The following is a 21,511-nucleotide window of genomic DNA, read 5'->3' on the forward strand; positions in this document are numbered from 1 at the left end:
AAACATAACATTAACATGACCTAACCCGACCAAATAATGTAGGTTCAACTGCCTCTGAATAAATTTATTTGATGGCTCGCCCGGCGAATTCTACGAATTCTACTGTCATCAGTCAATAAATGTTTATACTGTGAAGAAAAGGCGTGCTTAAGTCTTCTAACTTCCTTATTTGATGCCAAATTGAGCGTGTCAAATGTTACACGCTCAATATGGCATCAGTTCAGTCCATCAATCTGAGATTGACGCCAGATTGATGACTCAAAAGTACATCATAAAAAAAAAGATCAGTCCATCAAACCGTGGGATTACACGTTCAGTTTCGCGTTCACGTTCAGATTGGTGAGAAACTGAACGTGTAACCTGCGACCATGAAGATTTTATTCTATCAAATATACAGACTGTGTGTCCTCCGCTCTACACCCGCGCTTGTTTTCGATAAGCAGTCGGACGAGTGTAGTCGGCATACACAGGAGCAGACACCGGCAAACCACGAGCAACGACACACGTAAGTACATAACCTCTAACAATTTGACACAAACAATGTTGAATATAAATTGTACAATCAATTTCGCGTCTTGTTTTTAAAATGAGCGAACGCTTGCGAATTTAAAACCGGTTTTAAAGTTGTTTTGGGGCAAAGGGTCCGAGAATTCTGTCTCCTTATGTTACGCTTTATGCTATAACTTTATGTTATATTTTATATAGTTTTCTTACCTTGTACTGCTTTTGCGATTTATTTTCCTTGTGTTACTTATGTTAAGAAATTATTGAATCGTTCTTCGAGTTTCTTATCGCAGTCAATTTCAGTAGGTAACACTGATAATTTAATAAGTTTAGCAGCATAGCAACAAAACATAATAAAAAATGCGCTGTTAGTAATACTTTAGTTTAAATAAAAGTTTAAACAAAGTTTAGTATGAGGCATGAGCTGTTACAATGCCACAAATTTTAATGTCGTTTATTAATTACCCAATAAAGAACTACAAAAATATTATATTCACACGATCGAGATTAAATTTTAATTTTTTGATTTAAGTGATCGATCATGAAGATCAATAAAGATCATGGTGAATGAAAAATGTTTGTTTAAATTATAATAATACTCAATTATTATTATGAAAATCAGTTTAATCAGTTTTTTAAGGTAAACGACTTTAATGGCACTGTTATGGAGTTGTTATATTAATTAATTTATGTATATAATATAGCGCAGTTATCTGGTTGAATTTGCTATTTTATTGAATGACTAGCGAAATCACTAAATGAAATGATATAATTTACAGCTAAGGACTTGACGAGTTGGCGTTTAGTATTGAAGTTAAACGTTACAAACAACGAGTTAACTTGAAGAATTGGTATTTTGTCATTCAATGAAATAGTTTAATTCGATGGATTCGCTAGTCAATTAATCAAATAGCAGAGTCAACCAGATGACTGCAACATATACAATTATTCATTATCCCTATACTTATTACTTATAAGCAGTAGATGCCCTAAATAAAAATCTGTAAATAATGTCATTACCCAATATAAATAAAGGAAAGGCTTCGTTTGCTTTAAATAGTCTCCTAGATTAGGTACTGGACATATTTTGATGGAATTCGCAAGTCATAAAATATATCAAAGTCTAAATTTTACTGAGCAAAAATGTGCGGTTTTCGTAGGATATTGAATATTGCTTACAAATCTGGTAACATCTATCTATATAAATGTTTCAGTATCCAAAATGGTCAACATCAAATCAGTTCTAATCGTGGATGGAGTAGGGGCTAACTGCGAGGAGATCCTCAAAGCGCACGGCATCAAAGTCACCGCTATACCCAAGATATCTAAGGAGGAGCTAATCAAAGAGATCCCGGTAAGGTCCAAGTAGTCAGTGCCGGTTTAAGCACTACCAGCGCCTTGGGCGAGATTTCTTTGGCGCTCAGGATGCTGGCAGTGCTAAAACATAGAGAGCCCTTTTCACAGCCTTCGGAGCCCCTTTTCATCCAGCGCCCTAAGCGGTCATGGGCGTACAGGGGGGGGGGGGCAGGGGGGGGGGCATCCCTACTAAGTATATTATCTAGTACTTTCATCTATAAAAATAACGAATTTTTGCCATTTGTTTACAATACAACTAAAAATTATTAATTTTTTATTCTTTATAAACACCTAGCTTATAAAATATCTGATTTGCCCCCCCCTGGCCCAGAATTTGCCCCCCCCCCCCTGGCCCAGAACCTGGGTACGCCAATGCATCCCGGGATTCCCGGGCAGTCTAAATCTCCGGTTTCAGAAGCTATGCTCAGAAAAACTTGCCTTGCTGGCCTGCCTTGTTAATATCGTTTTTTTTTAAATAAGTAGGTATCTCTTTTAATTTTTATGCTTATATTTTGATTTGATCAATAATTCCTAATAAAAATATAAATATCCAAATAATGTTTATTATGATAATCTATGTAGGATGGTTCTAAAATTATTGTTTACCCCACACGAAAGGACAGGAAATTGATCAATATATAATACATTTTACCGAAAGCGTTATCTTATCATGTTTGTTTAGTTCAATGTGAGTGTCATGAAACTCTTATCAACTATAAGTTGGATAGTTTAGTTAATTCCTCATACCACGTAGAAACAAATTAATTACAGAATATACAGGATCTATCTTTGTCATCTTGATTCTTGACATGATCCAACCAAATTACGTAATAAAGGACCATGCACGAACTATTATAGGTGGTAGTTACGGACTACCAAGGTAGTATTAGTACCACGGGGCTAGACTGACGTAGTGTGGAGCGTTCTTAAAATACCATAGGTTTCCCTTATTTAGACATATCGTTAACTTTCCCTAAATTTTTTGTCATTCTAAGTGTTTGTCATATCACGTTTTAATTAGCTTGGGCTGTATGTATGTAACGGAATCTTTGAGCACGATTTTTATCTTTCTCCAGTAGTTCAGGTAATTCGAAACTTTGCATACGTGTTATGACTTTATGAGACAATAACAATGCACTTAATTTAAAAAAAAATTGAAAAAAAAATGTAAGAAACGCGTGTTTTTACTTTTTAGGGTTCCGTACCCAAAGGGTAAAAACGGGACCCTATTACTAAGACTTCGTTGTCTGTCCGTCTGTATGTCTCCAGGCTGTAACTCAAGAACGGTAATAGCTAGAGAGTTGAAATTTTCACAGATTGTGTAATGTGTATATCTGTTGCCGCTATAACAACAAATACTAAAAACAAAATAAAATTAATATGTATGGCGACTCCCATACAACAAACGTGACTTTTTTGGCATTTTTTGCTCTATATCAATATTAGCAACAGGTAGGTATTTGAATTTTTCACACAATCCTTCATTTTATGTGTACTTTAATATTTCATAATAATATTAATTTTGCCCTAATGCAGTTGCTCTATAATGGTACGGAACCCATCGTGCGCGAGTCCGACTCGCACTTGGCCGATTATTTAAACTATTATGTATATTTGTACAGACCCACGAAGCACTGGTGGTGCGTTCAGCGTCGAAGGTGACCGCCGAGGTTCTGGCTGCCGGCAGAAGGCTGCGCGTGGTCGGCCGCGCCGGTGCCGGCTGCGACAACATCGACATCGACGCTGCCCAGGAACGAGGAATTGCTGTCATTAAGTAATTTATCCTACTTTCCATTGGCACCGTATTTTATGTGTTAAAAAAAAGTTAGTAACTAAAAATGTTATTAAAAATATCCTTGACGGATTTTTAGGCAACTTACTTTGCATTACCTTTTTTAATACAAATAATAATTGATAAAAAACCTTACTCATGAATGTGGTTATCAGATGGGTGAAAGACCACTTATACCTACAGGGATCTCCTACAATTCGTTAAACTTGTACCACATTCGTGATACGCTTTTAGGGCATTAGGCCTTAGGGTGCTTTCGTGTATGATAAAACTATGTTGGTAGGCATTTTGTGCCAGACCGGTTCTCTATACCAATAACACAATATCCACAGTGCTCCAGGCGCGAACGCGATGAGCGCGTGCGAGCTAACCTGCGGGCTGGCGGTGGCGTTGGCTCGTCACGTGGTGGCTGCCGGGTCGGCACTCCGGGCCGGGCGCTGGGAGAGGGCCCAGCACACCGGTACAGAGCTGTACGGCAAGACCCTGGCGGTGCTCGGCCTTGGACGAGTGGGCAGGGAGGTCGCCAAGCGCATGCACGCTTTTGGCATGAAGGTATGACTGACGATGGTTTTGGTATAGGATGAATCCAAAGGTGAATTGCCCAGCGTGAGCTCGCGTTGCGATGCATTTCCTGCCAGTTACACATTCGATGTCGGTCATATCGGCAATATTATTGACAATATGCCACTGTACACGATTGTTCTCGTAAATATTATGTCTTTCATGACTCAACGTGGAGACGCCTCGTACAATTGTTCTGTAGATCAAGTGGTATTCACCACATTTTAGCCTTTGATGTGTTGCAAATGAATATAATATACCACAAGTAACAATATATACTCATTATAACCACAAGCCATTGAAGATTGTGTCAATGATACTGGTGTATACTTTGCTTTATATGAGTTTTCTTGGCTCATTTGCCTTGATCAAATTAAAGGGGCGACTAACCCTAAAGTGTCGGTTTTATAATTCATTTTATACTTGAAAATAAGCTCCGAATTGTTTCATTTTCTAAAATTAGATACTACATTATATTTCCGAGAATTCGATCTGAGCAACAACACGATATCTTAAAATATTCTCGATAGAAAAAAATCACAAAGATGCATCTAATTTTCACGAATTTTTCATTTATTGCCATAACCGTGCATTTAACTAAGTTAATATTTTAACACATTGTATAAAATTCTATCATTGAGAGATCGACCTAGCGGATTTTTAAAATGTTGTATATTTATCGAGTTATTGAGAAAAAACTAATTTGACGATGAATCCGCGTCGTTCTTTTTCACCTGGCATATGAAAGACGGGCGTGAGTGTGAAGAGAGAAGGACGATGTTTGATTTTTGGGGTTAGTCGCCCTCTTAAATAAAACCTGGTGGACATATTGTGATTTATATATTATTGTGATTTATAATATAATATTTAGTATCTAAGTCTTGCGTCAGGTGACCTGTAACCAGGGCCGGTTTTAGTACTACCAACGCCCTGGGCGATATTCCTTCGGCCCGCAGGGTGCTGATAGTGCTTAAAAAATTTGGCGCCCCTTTTGTTTGCCTTCGGCGCCCTGGGCGGCCGCTACTTCTGTAACAAAACGAAACGAGGATATCATAAGCGCAAAACTCAAAGTCAGAAATATGACTCTGCTCATTCTCTTCTAGCTTCTTTTCATTTCATTACAGTGTTAACTTTTAGAGTTTAGAATTCTGATCTAAACAATTTTTTTCCACTGATTTAGCTTTTAATCCACCAATAAATCTGGTATTCCCACAGGTGATCGGCTTCGACCCGTACGTGTCGGCAGCTCAGTGCGCCGAATTCCACACCGAGAAGAAGGACAAGTTGCAGGAGATCTGGCCGCTGGCGGACTACATCACGCTCCACATGCCCCTCATGGACTCCACCAAAAGTACGTATCGTGGCAAGGTTTCGTCAACCCCAGCGGACAGATAATCAACGTAACTTGTGACAACGATGACTTGACAAAGCATATCCCATGAAATAAGACATAATACTGTTCTACAGTACCTACTCTGTTAGTGGCCTAACCAAATTATTTCGCATACGCTTATTTCACAATCTATGGACCGTCTCGCTTCGCGCGAGAAGGCACTTACTTATGAATGTAGCTTCATACTCGCGTAGGTACATCTACCTGTATGCGAGTATTTCACGATTGTAAATTTGATCAGCTTGAATTTTTTTCTAAACTTTGATTCACTTCTTGGCCGTGAATTTAATTATTATGTATTAGAACTGATGACAACCGCAACTCCGTTGCGCCAAAATTCGTTTTTCGCGCGGGAAGTGTACATTTTTTCCCGGGATAAAAAGTATCCTATGTCCTTTCCCGGGACTCAAAGTCCTCCTACCAAATTTCAGCAAAATGGGTTCAGCGGTTTGGACATGACGAGGTTACAGACAGACCGACAGGCAGACAGACATACTTTTTGCATATGCATTTATAATATTAGTAAGATTGTTGTTATTTCAGACTTCATCAACACTCGGTCCCTGAGTCAGTGCAAGAAGGGTGTCAAGATCATCAACGTCGGCCGCGGAGGTCTTATCGACGAGAAGGAATTTCTTGAAGCGCTGAAGAGCGGACAGGTAATGTTTCCAACATTTGTTATTACAATACTATCTTAGCACGGTGACCTTTGTTTCCTTCCATTGAAGAAAAGATAAAGGATATATTTTAGTTTATGCCAACCGTACTACCGTGGTATTCTACCGTTCTTTTTCACATTACGTATTGGTAATGGTAGAATGGAAATAGAATAGAAATATAATTTATTTGCAGAAATAAGGAACAATATTATAATGTCACAGTTAGTTGATAAACCTCTCTTATTAATGTAGTTTGTGATAACATCATAGAATGCCACGTAGGGACTGAACTTCCATCAATATAACGTTAACTTACCGCTTTGTTTTTTTATTATTAACAGTCACAAGTTAACCAGAACAGAACGTGAATTGTGAATAAATTTTTCTTTCAATGAAGGAATTGTCAGTAAGCCTTTCCCTATGTCCTTCACTCCTCACTCCTCAGAGCATTTCAGAGTTTTAAGTATTTGTAAGCGGCAATGATTATGAATATAATGATAATATTGTCTTCTCTTCATTGCAAATATAAAATATTTTCCTGTAAAAATAATATTTTATTCTTTTGATATTTTAAACCCAAGAAGTCCCCTATGGTTATTAGGTTATCTCTTCATTTTGTTTAAACAACCCACTTAAGATTTTCAGCAATTTTAATACCAGCTAATTTTAGAAATAAACCTACTAACTGCTAACTTGTAATTAATATTTATAGTACTTATAGTACCTATGGTTTTGTCGCCTGTCACAGGGTAATTAACTTCATTAGGTCAAAGCTAACCGTTGACACCACGCTGAATACATTTACATAGATTTGCACTGCTGCAGACAGCATAGTTTAAAGTAAATTTAAAATAAATTCCGTAGACTAGGCATAAGTATTAAGTAGTTTGATAATTATTATATTGGAATGGAGAACTTTTATAAACGTTTTAAATAATCTTATCCCGTGTAAAAAATATGTAATGGTTTCAAATAAAATACACTTTTAAATTGAACTTATTCACAATGAATTTGTTTACGTTATGAATTATGATTCTACTAGGTTCAATATTTGTTCAATCAATTATGTTTTTTTGCCATCTGATTGGTTGTTATTGAATTGATCGTCAATAGGCGGGTCCGCAACTCCACACTAACCAAGCTGCTTCGGCTTGGTACTACTAATATAATTATTATGTTCTGTGGCACGGCGAATGCGACGAGTCGCGACTCGCGAGGCTTTTATTTACGTAGGTCCGCCACCTGCCTATGAATCAACCTCCCTGATAGTAAATTTTTGGAAATCTCAAATTGATCTTCCTTTTTTAAAATTTAACTCTATTTTGTTGCAGGTGGGCGGCGCAGCCTTAGATGTGTTCGAGCAGGAGCCCCCTACCAACCCCCTCACTCTGGAGATCATCCAGCACCCCACCGTCCTGGCCACACCACATCTAGGTAACACCATAGAGGAATACATGGTCAATGGTAACACTAAGTATGGCGAGGTAATGCCGTGTATAAAGGTGATACTAGGATCACTGCAAAAGCGCGTTCCCGTGGTCTAAACTCTGCGTGCAAATGCAAGATAGTGGATACTAGATGTACCTAATTACATTACTGCTAATCAGTGACCAAATCTGTGGTGCATCAATTTAAATCTCAATGTGATCACTTGCCGCAATCAATCTATTGGCACTGCAGACCGTTCCAGACCCTTTAGGCGCAAACGTCTTGACTAAGGACTCTGTTTCTTCGCCTTACGATCTACATTCTACTGTACAAAACAACGAAACAAAAGCGCAAGGAGACTGACAGTGCAGTGGTCAACCTATTCATGCCAAAAATTGCTTATTATAATAATATGCTACGCGAAAATTATCTGACCTCACAATCGATAATCATTACCGTTGTTAATTATTAAGGCTTTCTACACGTTAATAGTGTTCTATTCAAGTAAAAATTTTTCCTGTATTAAGAATTATTAATAACTAGATGTCCCGCGCGGCTTCGCTCGCGTAACTTAGGAATTTCACAGAAACCGTACATTTTCGAATAAAAATAGCTTTCGAATAAATACTCCTTTCACGTGGTCTACTCTATATAAGTGCCAAATATTGCTCCAGTAGTTCGTGAGATAAACCCTTTCTAATATTTTCCCCGTTTTTACCACATTTTCCTGAGTTTCTTCGGTCGTATTAATCTTAGCGTGATAATATAATATAATATAGCCTTACTCGATAAATGAGATATCTAACACTAATTAAAATAAGTTTTTAAATCGGACCTGTAGTTCCTGAGATTAGCGCATTCAAGCAAACATACTCTTCGGGTTTATAATATTAAGTATAGACTTTTTTATATTATCGCTTGACAAAGTCGAGCCTCGATGTAAAAGACTATTAAAAGGCTCATAATCATGGGACGATGCATGGTATAATATTATGGTAGTGATGATGATGAATGTAATTTGCATAGTAGCATGCTTTCCGTTATTAAAACAACGCCGAAACTCCCAAACTTGTATCTATAAAGAATCAGGAGTTCTCCCAGCACCTTCCGAACCACGGTATACCAGATATACCTCAGTGCAAAATCTTACTTGTTTGTAGCATATGCTTAAAATACTTCTCACGAAACCGAAGTCACCACATGTTTCCCCATAAATTTTGAGGAGTTCCCTCGATTACTTATGGATCCTTCATCAGATCACCACTTTTGTGAATATAATAAATTGGGATGATACCGTATATACCAAAAGAAAAATTTTGAAAATCGGTATACAAACGGCGGAGTAATCGTTGAACATAAGAAAACAAACAAAACACCTCCCCCATTTTGAAAGTCGGTTAAAATTGTAGCCTATGTGTTATTCTGATGTATAAGCTATATTATTGTAAAGTGTCATTAAAATCCGTTCAGTAGTTTTTGCGTGAAAGAGTAACAAACATCCATACATCCATCCATACATCCATCTATATATCCATACATCCAAACAAACTTTCGCCTTTATAATATTAAGTAGGAAGGATTCTTCAAGATTCTTTTATACACGTTTTATACAACAGCTTTCCTTGCTTACACTTTACTAAACTTTTGAGACTTGTCATAAAACATCACAAAACCTACTTTGTGTGTGTTTGTGGCTCATTTCAATGATGTAAAACATTAAAATCATTGAGATTATTATGAATCTAATATTCTCGTGTCTCAGTGTTTGTGCGCGAACTCCTCCGACGGCCCAACCGATTTTAATGAAATTTTATATGTAAATTCATTAGGCCTGAGAATAAGTTTATCTACATTTTATATTGATATTATAAATAATGTATATGGCAAAACAACGTTTGCCGGTTCAGCTAGTGTTATTATATAAACTTTAAACAATTTATCGTCTGTCTCAGGTGCATCGACGAAGGAGGCTCAGGTGCGAGTGGGACAGGAGATAGCTGAACAGCTGGTGAACATTGCCAAGCCAAACACCTTCGCCGTGCCGCTCGCTGAAGTGACCCGCGTACTCAACAAATGATCAAATTACTATAACAACTGCTTTTATATTATTATAAGTTTATTTTTATACAATGTTTTTTTTTCATTTCTAGATAAGACGTATCAAGCGGGAACCATATTTTTTCCAAAAAATATTATATCCCTTCCCGTACATACTTACTCAAAGTATCTCTGTACCAAATTTTACCAAAATCGCTTCAGGCCAGTTTCACTTAAACTGGCCTGAAGCGATTGAGCGATAAAGACAAACAGATCACATCGTTATATAGTCATACTATCGACGCCTGTTAAAAATGATTTAAATAAAGCATAGAAAGTACATTTAAATTATTTATTTAAAATTACTTACACATAATATTTTACAAACGTATAAAAAACTTATTGATTCGGAACTAATAAATTCAGAGAATACCTAATATCAGACGGTTAACACTTGGTGATAAGGACCAGTGGGATAGGATGGGATGGTAGGATGTGGTTGGTAGGAATATCAACGTCTAATAGAGTGGGATGGTGTGGGATTGGGAAGAGGCGAGCAATTTTCATTCGTACGGTGGATGGTCCTCAAATGAAAATTATTTATGCTAACTCTCTTAATAAAAAATATTTACACGTCGACTAACTACATAAGGCCTACTATAATTGTCGTTGTCTGGCACAGGAATTGTTACACACAAAGACAGCGGACCATGAATAGTTATACACTACGTAAATATTTTTATTAGTAAGAGAGTAACAGTATGGGATAGGATGGGATAGATAGGAGGGGCGGGATTTCTAACGATTTTATGGACTATGGATATTGGATAGACCTCAAAAGGATGGAGGATGTGGTAGAACATGGGATAGGAAAGGAATATTTGATGGGAATAACTGAGTTTTTACATGGCATATAGGATTGTAGTAGGATAAGAAGTGTTCTGATAGGTTGTGATAGGAATTATAGTAGGATAGGAATGGGGGCAGGATGTGATGGGATTAGTTGCCCCGCCTGAACGTCCTTCCGGTCCTGGGGGAGGGAGTGGGGGGCTCCTCTTCCGCCTCAACCTCCTGGCTCGCTTTCGACGCTGTTAAAGTATAATACATGCATTAATAAATTATTTAATAGGGGGAAACAGGGTAAGTTAAGACACAGGCAGGTAAGGTAAGGGTTCAAGTCAATGCTAAATCAGTGTATTTTGTTGTTTGGAAACGCAGTGCACAGTGGCACAACAAAATGGAGTATCTTACCGTGGTGCCGGACAAAAAAATATTATAGGCTGCTTTAACGCTAATTTAAATTTAATCAGCCCCGGATCTAGGGGGGGCCAAAGCGGGGCCTATGCCCCGGGCGGCAAATTCAGGGGGCGGCCAAATTCACACTTCACGGACCAATGGATAACTCATCATTTATTTAACTTTGACCACGTAATAAATAATAGCACAAGTACAGCAATTTCATGGCTATAATATCAACTTGACCAATACCCTGAGCGCGGAGTGAGACGTGCTGCACGCACCTTTATTATTCGCGAGGCGCGTAGGCATAGTTCAAAATACGCGCCCGACTCTCGCTCGCTTTTAAACCCTACCCTCAGTGGCGGATTTACAGATTTGCCGCCTGTAGGCTATTCAATTTTTGCCGCCCCTATAACGGACCTTTGAAATTCAATACGTTAGTTTAGTTCACAATCATATCCCAACGGCCACCAAGAACATTTTTTGAAAATTTTTGCTGAGACGACCACACAAGGTTTCACCCTGTGCGGTAGCGAAACGGCGAAACCTTACATATTATTTACTGGTATGTAGAATTTGCTTAAGTTAGGGTCAGTAGAGTTAGGCCGTGTAGATTTAGAAGCTAATTGGCTCTACATGAGATCTCATATCTTTTTCACAGGGTAAACCTTATGTGGTCGTCTCGGCAATATTTTACAAGAAATGTTTTTGGTGGGATTTTTTTATTTCTGTAAGATAAAAAAAATGGGGCTAAATTTGCCGCCCCTCTAAATCTGGCGCCCTATAGGCTCCAGCCTACTTAGCCTATTGGTAAATCCGCCACCTACCCTACCCTGTTAAATATACATATTGATAGCTGAAATTATATGGATGATAAAGGTGAAAATAAACATAAGTAGGTAGGCGGGGCGGCATTTTTCAGTTTTTGCCCCGCCTAAAAAAAATTGAAGATCCGGGGCTGAATTTAATCTAGACTTGCCCTGTGTCCAATTTTACCCTGATCAACTTAGAAAAAATATTTCATTTATTGATTATAATAAATTATATTACATGTAATATGTTTATTGTTTAGTAAGTGCAAATAAAAATCTTACCCGAGTACATTTTCACAGAATATCCACATTCTGTGTACCTAATCCAAAACTACCGTAGGTACTTGTTAGGTGCTGACTACAAATATTATGTTTTGTAAATCGTGCGGCGTGCGTGTGTTTTGAAGTTAATAATTCAAAAATGTTAAATGTTACATTGTTGTGTTAATTTTGCAGAATTCAAATACTCAATAAGGAACGAAACAAATTTAAACCGCGTTGCGGCATCGCAACGTCAAAATTGGTGGAATTACTTAGTTTTGTTTTTATGAGTTTTGAATTTTTGCTTTTGAATTAGTGCCGCAACGCGGTTACAGTATTCCCAAATTAATAATGCGCATGCAAATCTTCGCTAATTGTCGTAATCACGGAAACACCCGAATCTATGAAACGAAGAGCCTCAACCTATGCACTTGCATTTTGCACCTTGTTCAAAGGAAATAGAAGTAATTATAACATAGTCGGTGGGTGTCCGCTGTCGCCGGTCCGTTAACAAATGGTATAACTCACCGGGAAGTCACCGCGACGTAGCCAGTGTCGTTAACATGGCAACGTCCAAGCAACGTCTGGCGCCTCTACGACGCCGCAAGCGGTGATTTTCTTAAAATTAAGTTTAAAATAAAGCTCTTTGCAGCGACGTCTTCCGACGCTCGGGAAATACGACCGTTGCCGAAAAATTACGAAAATTTCTATGCGCATTATCACTTTGGGAGCACTGTATGTGTTGTTGCCATAAATGCTTCTATTACTTATAGTATGGTTGCAGAGTATTCAGAAATTCGTCCATTGGCGCTTTTTTTAAATTGATCTTTAATTTGATCATGAATGTAATACATCACGTTTGCCCCTTATTTTATTTATAAAAGGGCAAATGAGCAAACGGGTAACCTGATAGGAAGCAAGACACCGGTTGCCGACCTTTTATGTGCGAATACATTCTCTTTTTACCTGCATCGATAGCAATATATTCCTGCATAAAAGAGACAAGCATAGATGAGTCATTTTCAAAATGCCTTGTTAATTATTATCATATAATCTGTGCTGTGTTATTCTAGTCTACTATTGTCTATTAGTTTTAGTTGCTATTAGGGTCAGGTCACACCGAAACGTAACATTACGAGAGGCTATGCATAAATAAAGTGATACGAAATTCAAATGTCAAGAGTCATGCCATTTGATATTTAAATTTTGCATTTGTACAATCAGAGAAGTTGATTCGTAGGCAGATGGCGGACCTACGCGTACGTAATGGTAGCACGTCGTATAACGTCAAATGCAGCCGACAGGTCAAACATTGAATTGACATAATCCGACCAAATGACGTATCTACTGCCTATGAATCAGTTTCTTCGACGGTACGTCGCCGTACAGTTTTGTCTCTTTTCGGTGTAACTTTGAATGCATTTTCATGTTTACTCACATTTCTCCTCAATCTGTGGCTACTCGTGCTAAGTTACTGGGTTAAATAAAACAGTAGTAATATATTAGTAATTTAATAACAATTACAAGCAACGTCGGCGTTTAGTTCGCTTGCTCCCATAAAAACATAAATTAATTTAGTCAACAAATACAGCCAAAAGTGCAGGTTCGGGCACAGAATAAATAGAGACAAAAGAGCTCTGATAATATACATAAAATTATTTAGAAATAAGGCTCCGCTACGCTCAGGGGTGCGATTTTTGTAACTGCTAGCAGTGGAGTAGTTAACTACAAATTGGCATCGAAAAAGCTACCGCTTAAGCAATTGTTATAACACGTAAAAATTAACTTTATACCTGCTTCCATAGAGATTCCTTAAACGAGGTGAGTATTTAACTTATGCGTGTTACAACTGAAGCCTTGCATGATACAACTTATAACAAAAACAGGCGCTTTAACCGAGACGTTTTCTTTATCGCTTTTTTAAAGATTCGCCGATCAAAATGTATGAAATTGACTTAAGCGTTTAATAAAATGTCGACATTCGACTCATGTCGTCATACATTTTGTTCGACGATTTTATAAATAGGCGATAAGAAAACGTCTTGGCCAAAGGGCCTCATTAGGGAGCGTTGTTGTCTCTGTTTATTCTGTGTTTGGTGGTGTGCGGGTTAGGCGCGTGTTGTGTGGTTAATACGCACGCCTGGTGAAGCGGCTCTTGCCGGTCTTGCCCGACTCCTCGGTCTTGCCAGCGTTGAAACGCTTCTTGTCTGTAAAAAATATCGATGAGATTGAGCGACTGGCGTAACTGTATCAATATGCACAGGAGAGTCAATCAAAAAGTTTGACTCAGGACACTCCAAAGATTCGATACACTAGAGTTGTTTTTGTTGCGGTTCTAAAACGGAGCTAGCCAGCTCTGGAATTATGTATAGGCAGTATAGGCAGCGTCCTATGGCGTCCTAGGGGTGGCGGCAACGTCCAAGGATGGCGGCAGAGTTCGTACTTAAGGGCGCCAAAATTAATATGGTACTCATAAAAATATAAATCCAGCCCTGGTGGTAGCTTTTTTAGCTAGAGGTAGATATAATGTTTCTCGATTCTTGAGCTGAACACTAGATAGATGTTTCAGTAAGTTCTATCCCATCTGTAAGTGATCAAGTAAGTTCCACCAAATAATTTTCAGAAAGTACTTAGTTTATCTCAATGTTAGTCGACTGTTAAGCTGCCCACTTGGGCCGCTTTCAGTCATAACTCATAAGTTACTATAATATTATTTTCAGTAGAAATACTCACTGTAGTTGGCTTTGACTGGTCCATCAGCCTGGCCATCTTCTGAGTGAGAGGCAGGTGACGCGTGCCTCGCTGTGAAAAAGCAACATTCGTGTTAACCTTGAATATTCCTCACCATTTTTGTGACTATAATACGACCCAATGGGTTATAACTTATAAGTGTAACGTCTGTGTGTATTGCACACAGACCACGGTGCAAATAGCTGGCCAAAATAAAAAGAACTCCTGCATAACTTCAGCGACATAAGTTCAGGGGGCACCAGAAGAGTGAAGGTTTAAAGACCGATTCTTACCGACTATACGGATACATAGACATAGATTGCTTAATCGATCGAGTAGCCTTAATCCGTCACTGCATAACTTGATATAAATTAAACAAGTAAATACCATGAGCAATTTGAATGGGGTCTCGGTAAAATCTAGGTTATGCCTAGGATATAGTTGTGTATTTCGACCAACTATTCGTGACCCAACATTTCAGCCATCCAACCATTGAAGAAATTGATTCATAGGCAGTTGGCAGACCTACGTCAATTGGTCGAATTATGTCAATTCAATGTTTTGTGATCTGTCGAATGGGTTTGACATAACGTGACCAAATTACGCAGGTCTACCATCTGCATACGAATCAACTTCTATGGTAGTACTAAGTACATCAAAATTGGACAAGACATAATATTATTATCACTACCACCATTTGTCTTACATACCTTCAGCAGCCTGCGCCCTCTTCCTCTTCAGGGTCTCGAGCAGGTCGGTGTTGCTGCGGAAGGGCCGCACGCCGTTGCCCACCAGCTTCTTGCCTTCAGTGGAGGAAGGTGGCGCCTCCGTGGATGCCTCATGCTGCTCCTCCTGCTCGTATTCCCCCTCGTCGTCGTATTCCGCTTCCTCCTGGAACCATTAAAATAATACCATTATGTGACGAATATTTTTGATAAGGCTATTTTGATGCGTGCAGCGGAGTAGCTGCTGCCATATTGGAAAATGTCATTTAAAAGACTAGTCCAAAATCCTGTACATATCCATCCAAGTATCATTTTAATTTTGCTTACATTGACAAAATTATCCTTTAGTAGGTAGTTTAGTAGGAACATTAATATGGTAATATTGATGTTTCTACTAAACAATTGTTTAATCTAATCTACTTTTAAGTTAAATCTAATATACTTTAAGATCTCACATTATGTAAATAACAGCAATTGTTATAGATATTGAATAAAGCAAAGAAATAGACTATATTATTTGTTCATAATGTTATTTGGTTCCTATAAACACATATTGCAATTTTCCATAGAACTTGGCACTCATTTAGGTCTCCATTCTTTTTAAGGCGAAGTCCATAGACAAGCGTAATGTTCTTATTGAACTTTTCTCTTTTTTACATTTATGTTTTTGGTGGGATAGTCATTACTATTTACTACCCGTTGCCCGCATTGGTCGGTACCGCCGCAAAAGCTTCGTCCCGCAATTTTTAAATCTGTAATATCGTCGAAAATATTCATTTAAATCATATGCTGTAAAGGGCCATATAGATCTATATTAAATCAATAATGTGTTTAAAGTATTTAATTGAATAAGGATTATTGCCGTATGAGTTAAAATCGCTTCGAAAATAAGCCCTCATTTAAATTCAAATTCATTTATTTTTGCGTATGTGTGTTACAATAATGTAGGTCTTATATTTGATATTATGTTCAACACATAGGCCTTTGTGGGCATGCAAAATTAACAATAGAGAATTATTACAGTCTAAAACAAGTCATAAAAGAATTATACAGTCAACAATATTTAATATAATGTAGTAAAATTAATTCATTAATATTAAAGTTATTATTAGTATTTAAAGTTAAAAGTAAATGACAAAAAATGTTATTGTGGGATATCCATAAGAGATAGACATATTATACCACCGGGGATTTTCCTGTAGACCTTTTGATAGTCTACAATACTTAGTAACTACATTATTTTTATAAATCTCGTAGGGTTGCCTGCGTTTGCAATGTAAGCGGAAAAAAAAATATTTACGACATCACATTAGAAACCCCAAAATTAACAGTATTTCTCCACTATTTAATGAATGACGTTATTACTTATAAACTTTCTTCTTTAATTACTCTATCTATTAAAGAAAACCGCATAAAAATCCGTTGCTTATTTTTTAAGATTAAAGGGAACAAGAGGGAAAAAGAAGCGACTTTGTTTTATGTATTGATTAGTTTTCACCACCCGTACCTACCAGTACACTTAGCATAACAGCAATAGAAACAGGAAAGAATCGACATACTGACAGATTTTAGTGATAAAATGGCGGATTGCCTTTGTCTAACTGTCAATTTGTCTATTTTTTCGAAGAAAGAAACCGCCTTTATTGTGACCGTGCTACGAGAAATCATTATATGTAGGCAACATTTTGGTTCCCCAGTTTCACCTAGCCCCTACACGATATAGCTTAGTTGGAAACAGCTGATAGCTATATTTTGGTCCCCTTGATTCAGTCAGAGAAAAAACAGTGCTTAACGTTCTCGGTATTGCTTACAAGTTGTTGGATTTAAATGTTTGGTATTGTATATGCCAATTATTATTATTATGGACAATGTCACTGACTATGAACATTTTTTAAATATTCACCGTTAAATTTAATTGCTAAAATTATGCCTTTTACGATTCTCAATGCCAAATTGTTGTATATTATGAATGTTTTTGTGATTTAAGTTAAATACCTGTCACAAAAAGTCGTCCTTGTTTGACCTACAAACTTTACAATTCCTTCAAGCTCTTTTGCGAAGTTTTCCTCAATAAAACTTTAGAGCTATAAAACGGTAAATGGATAAAAAACGCACTCATCACGTTTCGTTTATTGAGCAATAAAAATCGTCAACTATGGTATAAAACAAAAGATTTTCAAATAACTTTTAACATAGAATAAAACTAAGTTCGTGAAAATACTCCGACCTAAAATTCATATTGCAACTACTACAATATAATTAACTAGTGTCAAGTCAAAATAACTAAGACTCAAATTGACGACTTCGGCACACTCGTTATCGTACGGTGTACCGCCTATCGGAGCTGACGAAATAGACGCCAAAGCTTATAAAATATCGCAACAACTATTAGTGACGGTGATTAAACTAGGAAATACTGTTCACTTAGCGCTGTGACGTACACATACCGCACAACCAGCTCAGAAGAAAGGGAGAGTAGAGGTCGAACTGAAGGCAACGCACGTGTTGATATTCGTGGACTTATTTCATCATACCCACCGAATATGGATTGAGTAAAATGTGAATCGAGTCATCCAATCGAAAAGATACATTTTTCAAAATCAAATCGCAAGACTTGTTGAGCGGTTCTTGTCTATTGATGTCTAACCTAAACGTACATGGCTTAGGTTAGGTTAGGACTTAGGCCTAAAGGCCTAAAGGCACTGGATTCGATGCAGTAAACTGCATCGAATCCAGTGAAATTCGTACAATCCATTGATATTATAATAATATGCTATCTACTAATATTAATGACGTGAGCTTACGTCTTAATTAACTTCGTACAATCTGTTATAATATTTACGAAAACGTTGACGAATTATTAGCGATGGATTATATACCGCAGAAGTCAAAATGAATTCTGAAGTCCGACGACTGGATTTCAATGCTGTAGAACGCTTAATTACATAAGTTAATATTATGATAACTCACCAGACTTTTTGATTATTAAGAATAGAATGTGAAGGTAAGAATTGATCTGATAAGTGATATCGTTATTAACAAAAAAGAAACACGTTTGTAAGATCAATTACAAGACAACTAAGAATGAGGATGTAAGGAGCGGCGCCGTCTTTCTTGCCTCCAATGTCATGCATTTATATTTTATACGATATTTATCACAAAGATTGGGGCAGTCCATAATTTTACTGACTTTATGAAAATTTTATACCCTTTATATCAACGACGAACATTTAAAACCTTCAAAATATACATTAGAATCATTTATGGATGAGTTGCTACTTGTCTCAATCTACTACCACCTAACCTAGCTTTTGCAGAAACTCAAAGAACAAGTTTGAGGTTTTGAGGTTGTGAGATTTAAGAGTAAAAAAATCTACTTTCTTATCCTTATAAATCTGAAAGCAATCATTCTGTCTTTACTTTAGTCTGATTATAAATATAATAATAATAATCAGTGGACAAGTTACTTACAAAATTTGAATTTTTATTACCACCTAATAACTAGTTTGAATATCACTTCCAAGTAGCCTCTTTAAGGTACTCGGTTTTTATAGTCCAACCAAATTTAATAGGTGTAAGTTATCTAGTGATTTGGATTAAAATATATCATACATATTATATCTTCTGTTCGATCTATTTAGAGTCTGGCTAGCGAAAGATGAGACTGGGAAAAAGCGGCAAATTAAAAAAAATCGACGTATAACAACCCTGTTTATAGCCGGAATTATAGTTTTATTCTACGAACTACGAATAATAAAAACTAAGAAACCTTATTATTCGTAGTTCTTTTTTTTTTTTTTTTTTTTTTTTTTAAAAGTCCCCCTAACATTATCAGGGCTATTTATTTTCTATTTGTCTATACATACAATCCAATTCCAATAAAAATACAAATGATTCCACTAAAATAAACAATTAAAATAAAATACAATTAAAATGTCAAATAATAAAACAACGGCACAAATATAAAACCAAAATTACAGAGACTATCCTAATATCACAATTCACAGCTTAAAATTAGATCCTAATTATTGTTATCACACAAAATACTACCGTTACGCTTATTTACTACACCCACGATTATCCTGCAAAAAGCCAGGAAGATATCCCGCTTTTTACCCCCCAGGATGGATGGCAGATTCTCACCCGTTATCGATGTGCCCAATTTCGGCTCAATATCGTATCTATTGCTAGCAAAAATTGGGCACTCGAGTAGCAGGTGAGGAACCGTCTCCTCAACTCCTGGCTGACACAGGCAGGACGGATCCTCCTTCAGCTTGAATCTGTTCAAGTAGAAGGCGAATCCGCCGTGACCGGTCAGAATCTGTGTGGTGTGGTGTGTGATGTCTATTTTCTGTACTATTTTGTATGCAGCAGCAGCGTCTGGGAAAAAGAGCTTCGTGACTCCGGCCGTCCCTCCCACTTCATATCTCCTGTTCCATTCCTCAATCGTATCCTCTCTCAAGATACGCTTGACGAATGAAACAGGACACAGATCGTAGTCAGGTTTCCTTCTCAATTTCAGCGCGGCCTCCTTGGCTAATTCGTCAACCCTCTCATTCCCTCTCAACCCTGCGTGCGCCTTAATCCAAAACAAGGAGACCTCCCGCCTCTGCAATGCAGCTTTTCGGAGGGCCGCCCTTGTTTGCACTGCCAGGGGATGAGGGGAACTAAGGGTGACCGCCTGGAGAGCCGATCTGGAATCACTAAGGATACCGACCTTTGCCATTCCACTCTTGCAGGCTATACTTACTGCTCTTTGGAGCGCTAGAAGTTCGGCTTGGTAGACGGTGCAATACGGCGACAAGGCAAGCTTGACGGCCTTTGTCTCGGCCTCGCCCATCCATACGGAGAGTGCAGCTCCGACTCGACCCTCAATCTTGCTGCCGTCCGTATAGATCCTATGGATGTGGCTATCAACCACATCGGCATACGAGTCCTCATCTACCATCCCGAACCTCAGCTCTACCTGCTCTGCCGGATGTGGGTCCTCAATCGCGGAAGCCACTCGTTCCACCTCCATGTCCCCCAATGCCGGGTATGACACTCCCTTCTTGATCTCATAAAGTCTCGATGCTTCGAGTATTCTGAGATCAAGAGGGAGTATTCCAGCCAACAGCAGCGCGGAGTTCAGAGAGACGGTCCGATATGCTTTGCAGATCTTCAAGGCAAAACTTCGTTGGACGGAGTTGAGCCTCTTTTGGATCAGCAGCGTGGGCACCCACCGTGGAAAAGATGGGGATCTTTTCCACGGTGGGTGCCCACGCTGCTGATGCATACAAAATAGTCGGTTCTATGACCGCTGTATATATAATTTTGACTACTTGGGGGTTAAGACCCCAACCTACTCTGGCTGCTCTGGCTAGCATTTTGTAGCGAACAATGGCTTTTTGGTACACGTTCTTGACATGGTGGTTAAAGGTTAGGCCGCTATCTATTGTCAATCCTAGTATTTTTATTGATTCATAATACTGGATATCAACACCCCCCATTGCGAGTCTCGGTCTATCATATTTTAGTCTCCTGGTGGAGATCAGAGCACAAGTTTTTTGTGGAGCGAAGGTTAACTTATTGTCTTTTCCCCATTTTCTAATTTTTTCAAGTACTGCGTTCGCTTTACGCTCTATTTCTATCGCAGTATCGCCATCTATCACCATCACAATGTCGTCGGCAAAGGCTTGGTTAAAAATATTCATTTCCTCTAACATCCATAGCAGAGGGTCCAACAAGAGGTTCCACAGGATGGGTCCACCGATGGACCCCTGCACGCACCCCTTGTCGGTATCCCTGCTCACTTCCACACCAGCATATCTCACATTTACACTCCTTCCACTCAAGTAGCTACTGATCACCCGCCTCAGGTTCCCCGGACACCCAACTTCAGCCAACCGAACCTTTATGGCCGGCCACCAAGCACTATCGAAGGCCCCCTCTATGTCCAGTGATACCACAACAGAAATTTTCTTCTCCTCCCTCTTCTTTCTGATGTGGTTCACCAACCTATAGAGGGCGTCTTC

At 38.2% G+C, this 21,511-nt stretch overlaps 2 protein-coding genes across 2 annotated transcripts in view; one reads left to right on the forward strand and one right to left on the reverse strand.

Annotated features, from left to right (window-relative positions):
* The first annotated feature begins 238 nt into the window (after positions 1-238).
* On the forward strand, positions 239-9,820 carry LOC121739411 (D-3-phosphoglycerate dehydrogenase). The gene is made up of 9 exons (XM_042131875.1): positions 239-264; positions 444-505; positions 1,719-1,858; positions 3,483-3,634; positions 3,985-4,204; positions 5,429-5,564; positions 6,150-6,265; positions 7,597-7,699; positions 9,646-9,820. The coding sequence occupies exons 1-9, from the start codon at positions 254-256 to the stop codon at positions 9,768-9,770; spliced, it is 1,065 nt and encodes a 354-aa protein (XP_041987809.1). The 5' UTR covers positions 239-253; the 3' UTR covers positions 9,771-9,820.
* A 258-nt stretch (positions 9,821-10,078) lies between these two features.
* The window catches only part of LOC121739076, a 30,984-nt gene continuing 19,551 nt past the window's right edge, over positions 10,079-21,511 (reverse strand). Inside the window, exons 3-6 of the mRNA XM_042131395.1 lie at positions 15,483-15,663; positions 14,776-14,844; positions 14,181-14,249; positions 10,079-10,818 (exon numbers count right to left, since the gene is read on the reverse strand). Coding sequence (XP_041987329.1) covers positions 10,730-10,818; positions 14,181-14,249; positions 14,776-14,844; positions 15,483-15,663 — 408 coding nt within the window. The 3' untranslated portion in view covers positions 10,079-10,729. The remainder of the gene's footprint in view (positions 10,819-14,180; positions 14,250-14,775; positions 14,845-15,482; positions 15,664-21,511) is intronic.

Source organism: Aricia agestis, chromosome Z (assembly GCF_905147365.1).
Source record: "Aricia agestis chromosome Z, ilAriAges1.1, whole genome shotgun sequence".
NCBI classification, from domain to species: Eukaryota; Metazoa; Arthropoda; class Insecta; order Lepidoptera; family Lycaenidae; genus Aricia; species Aricia agestis.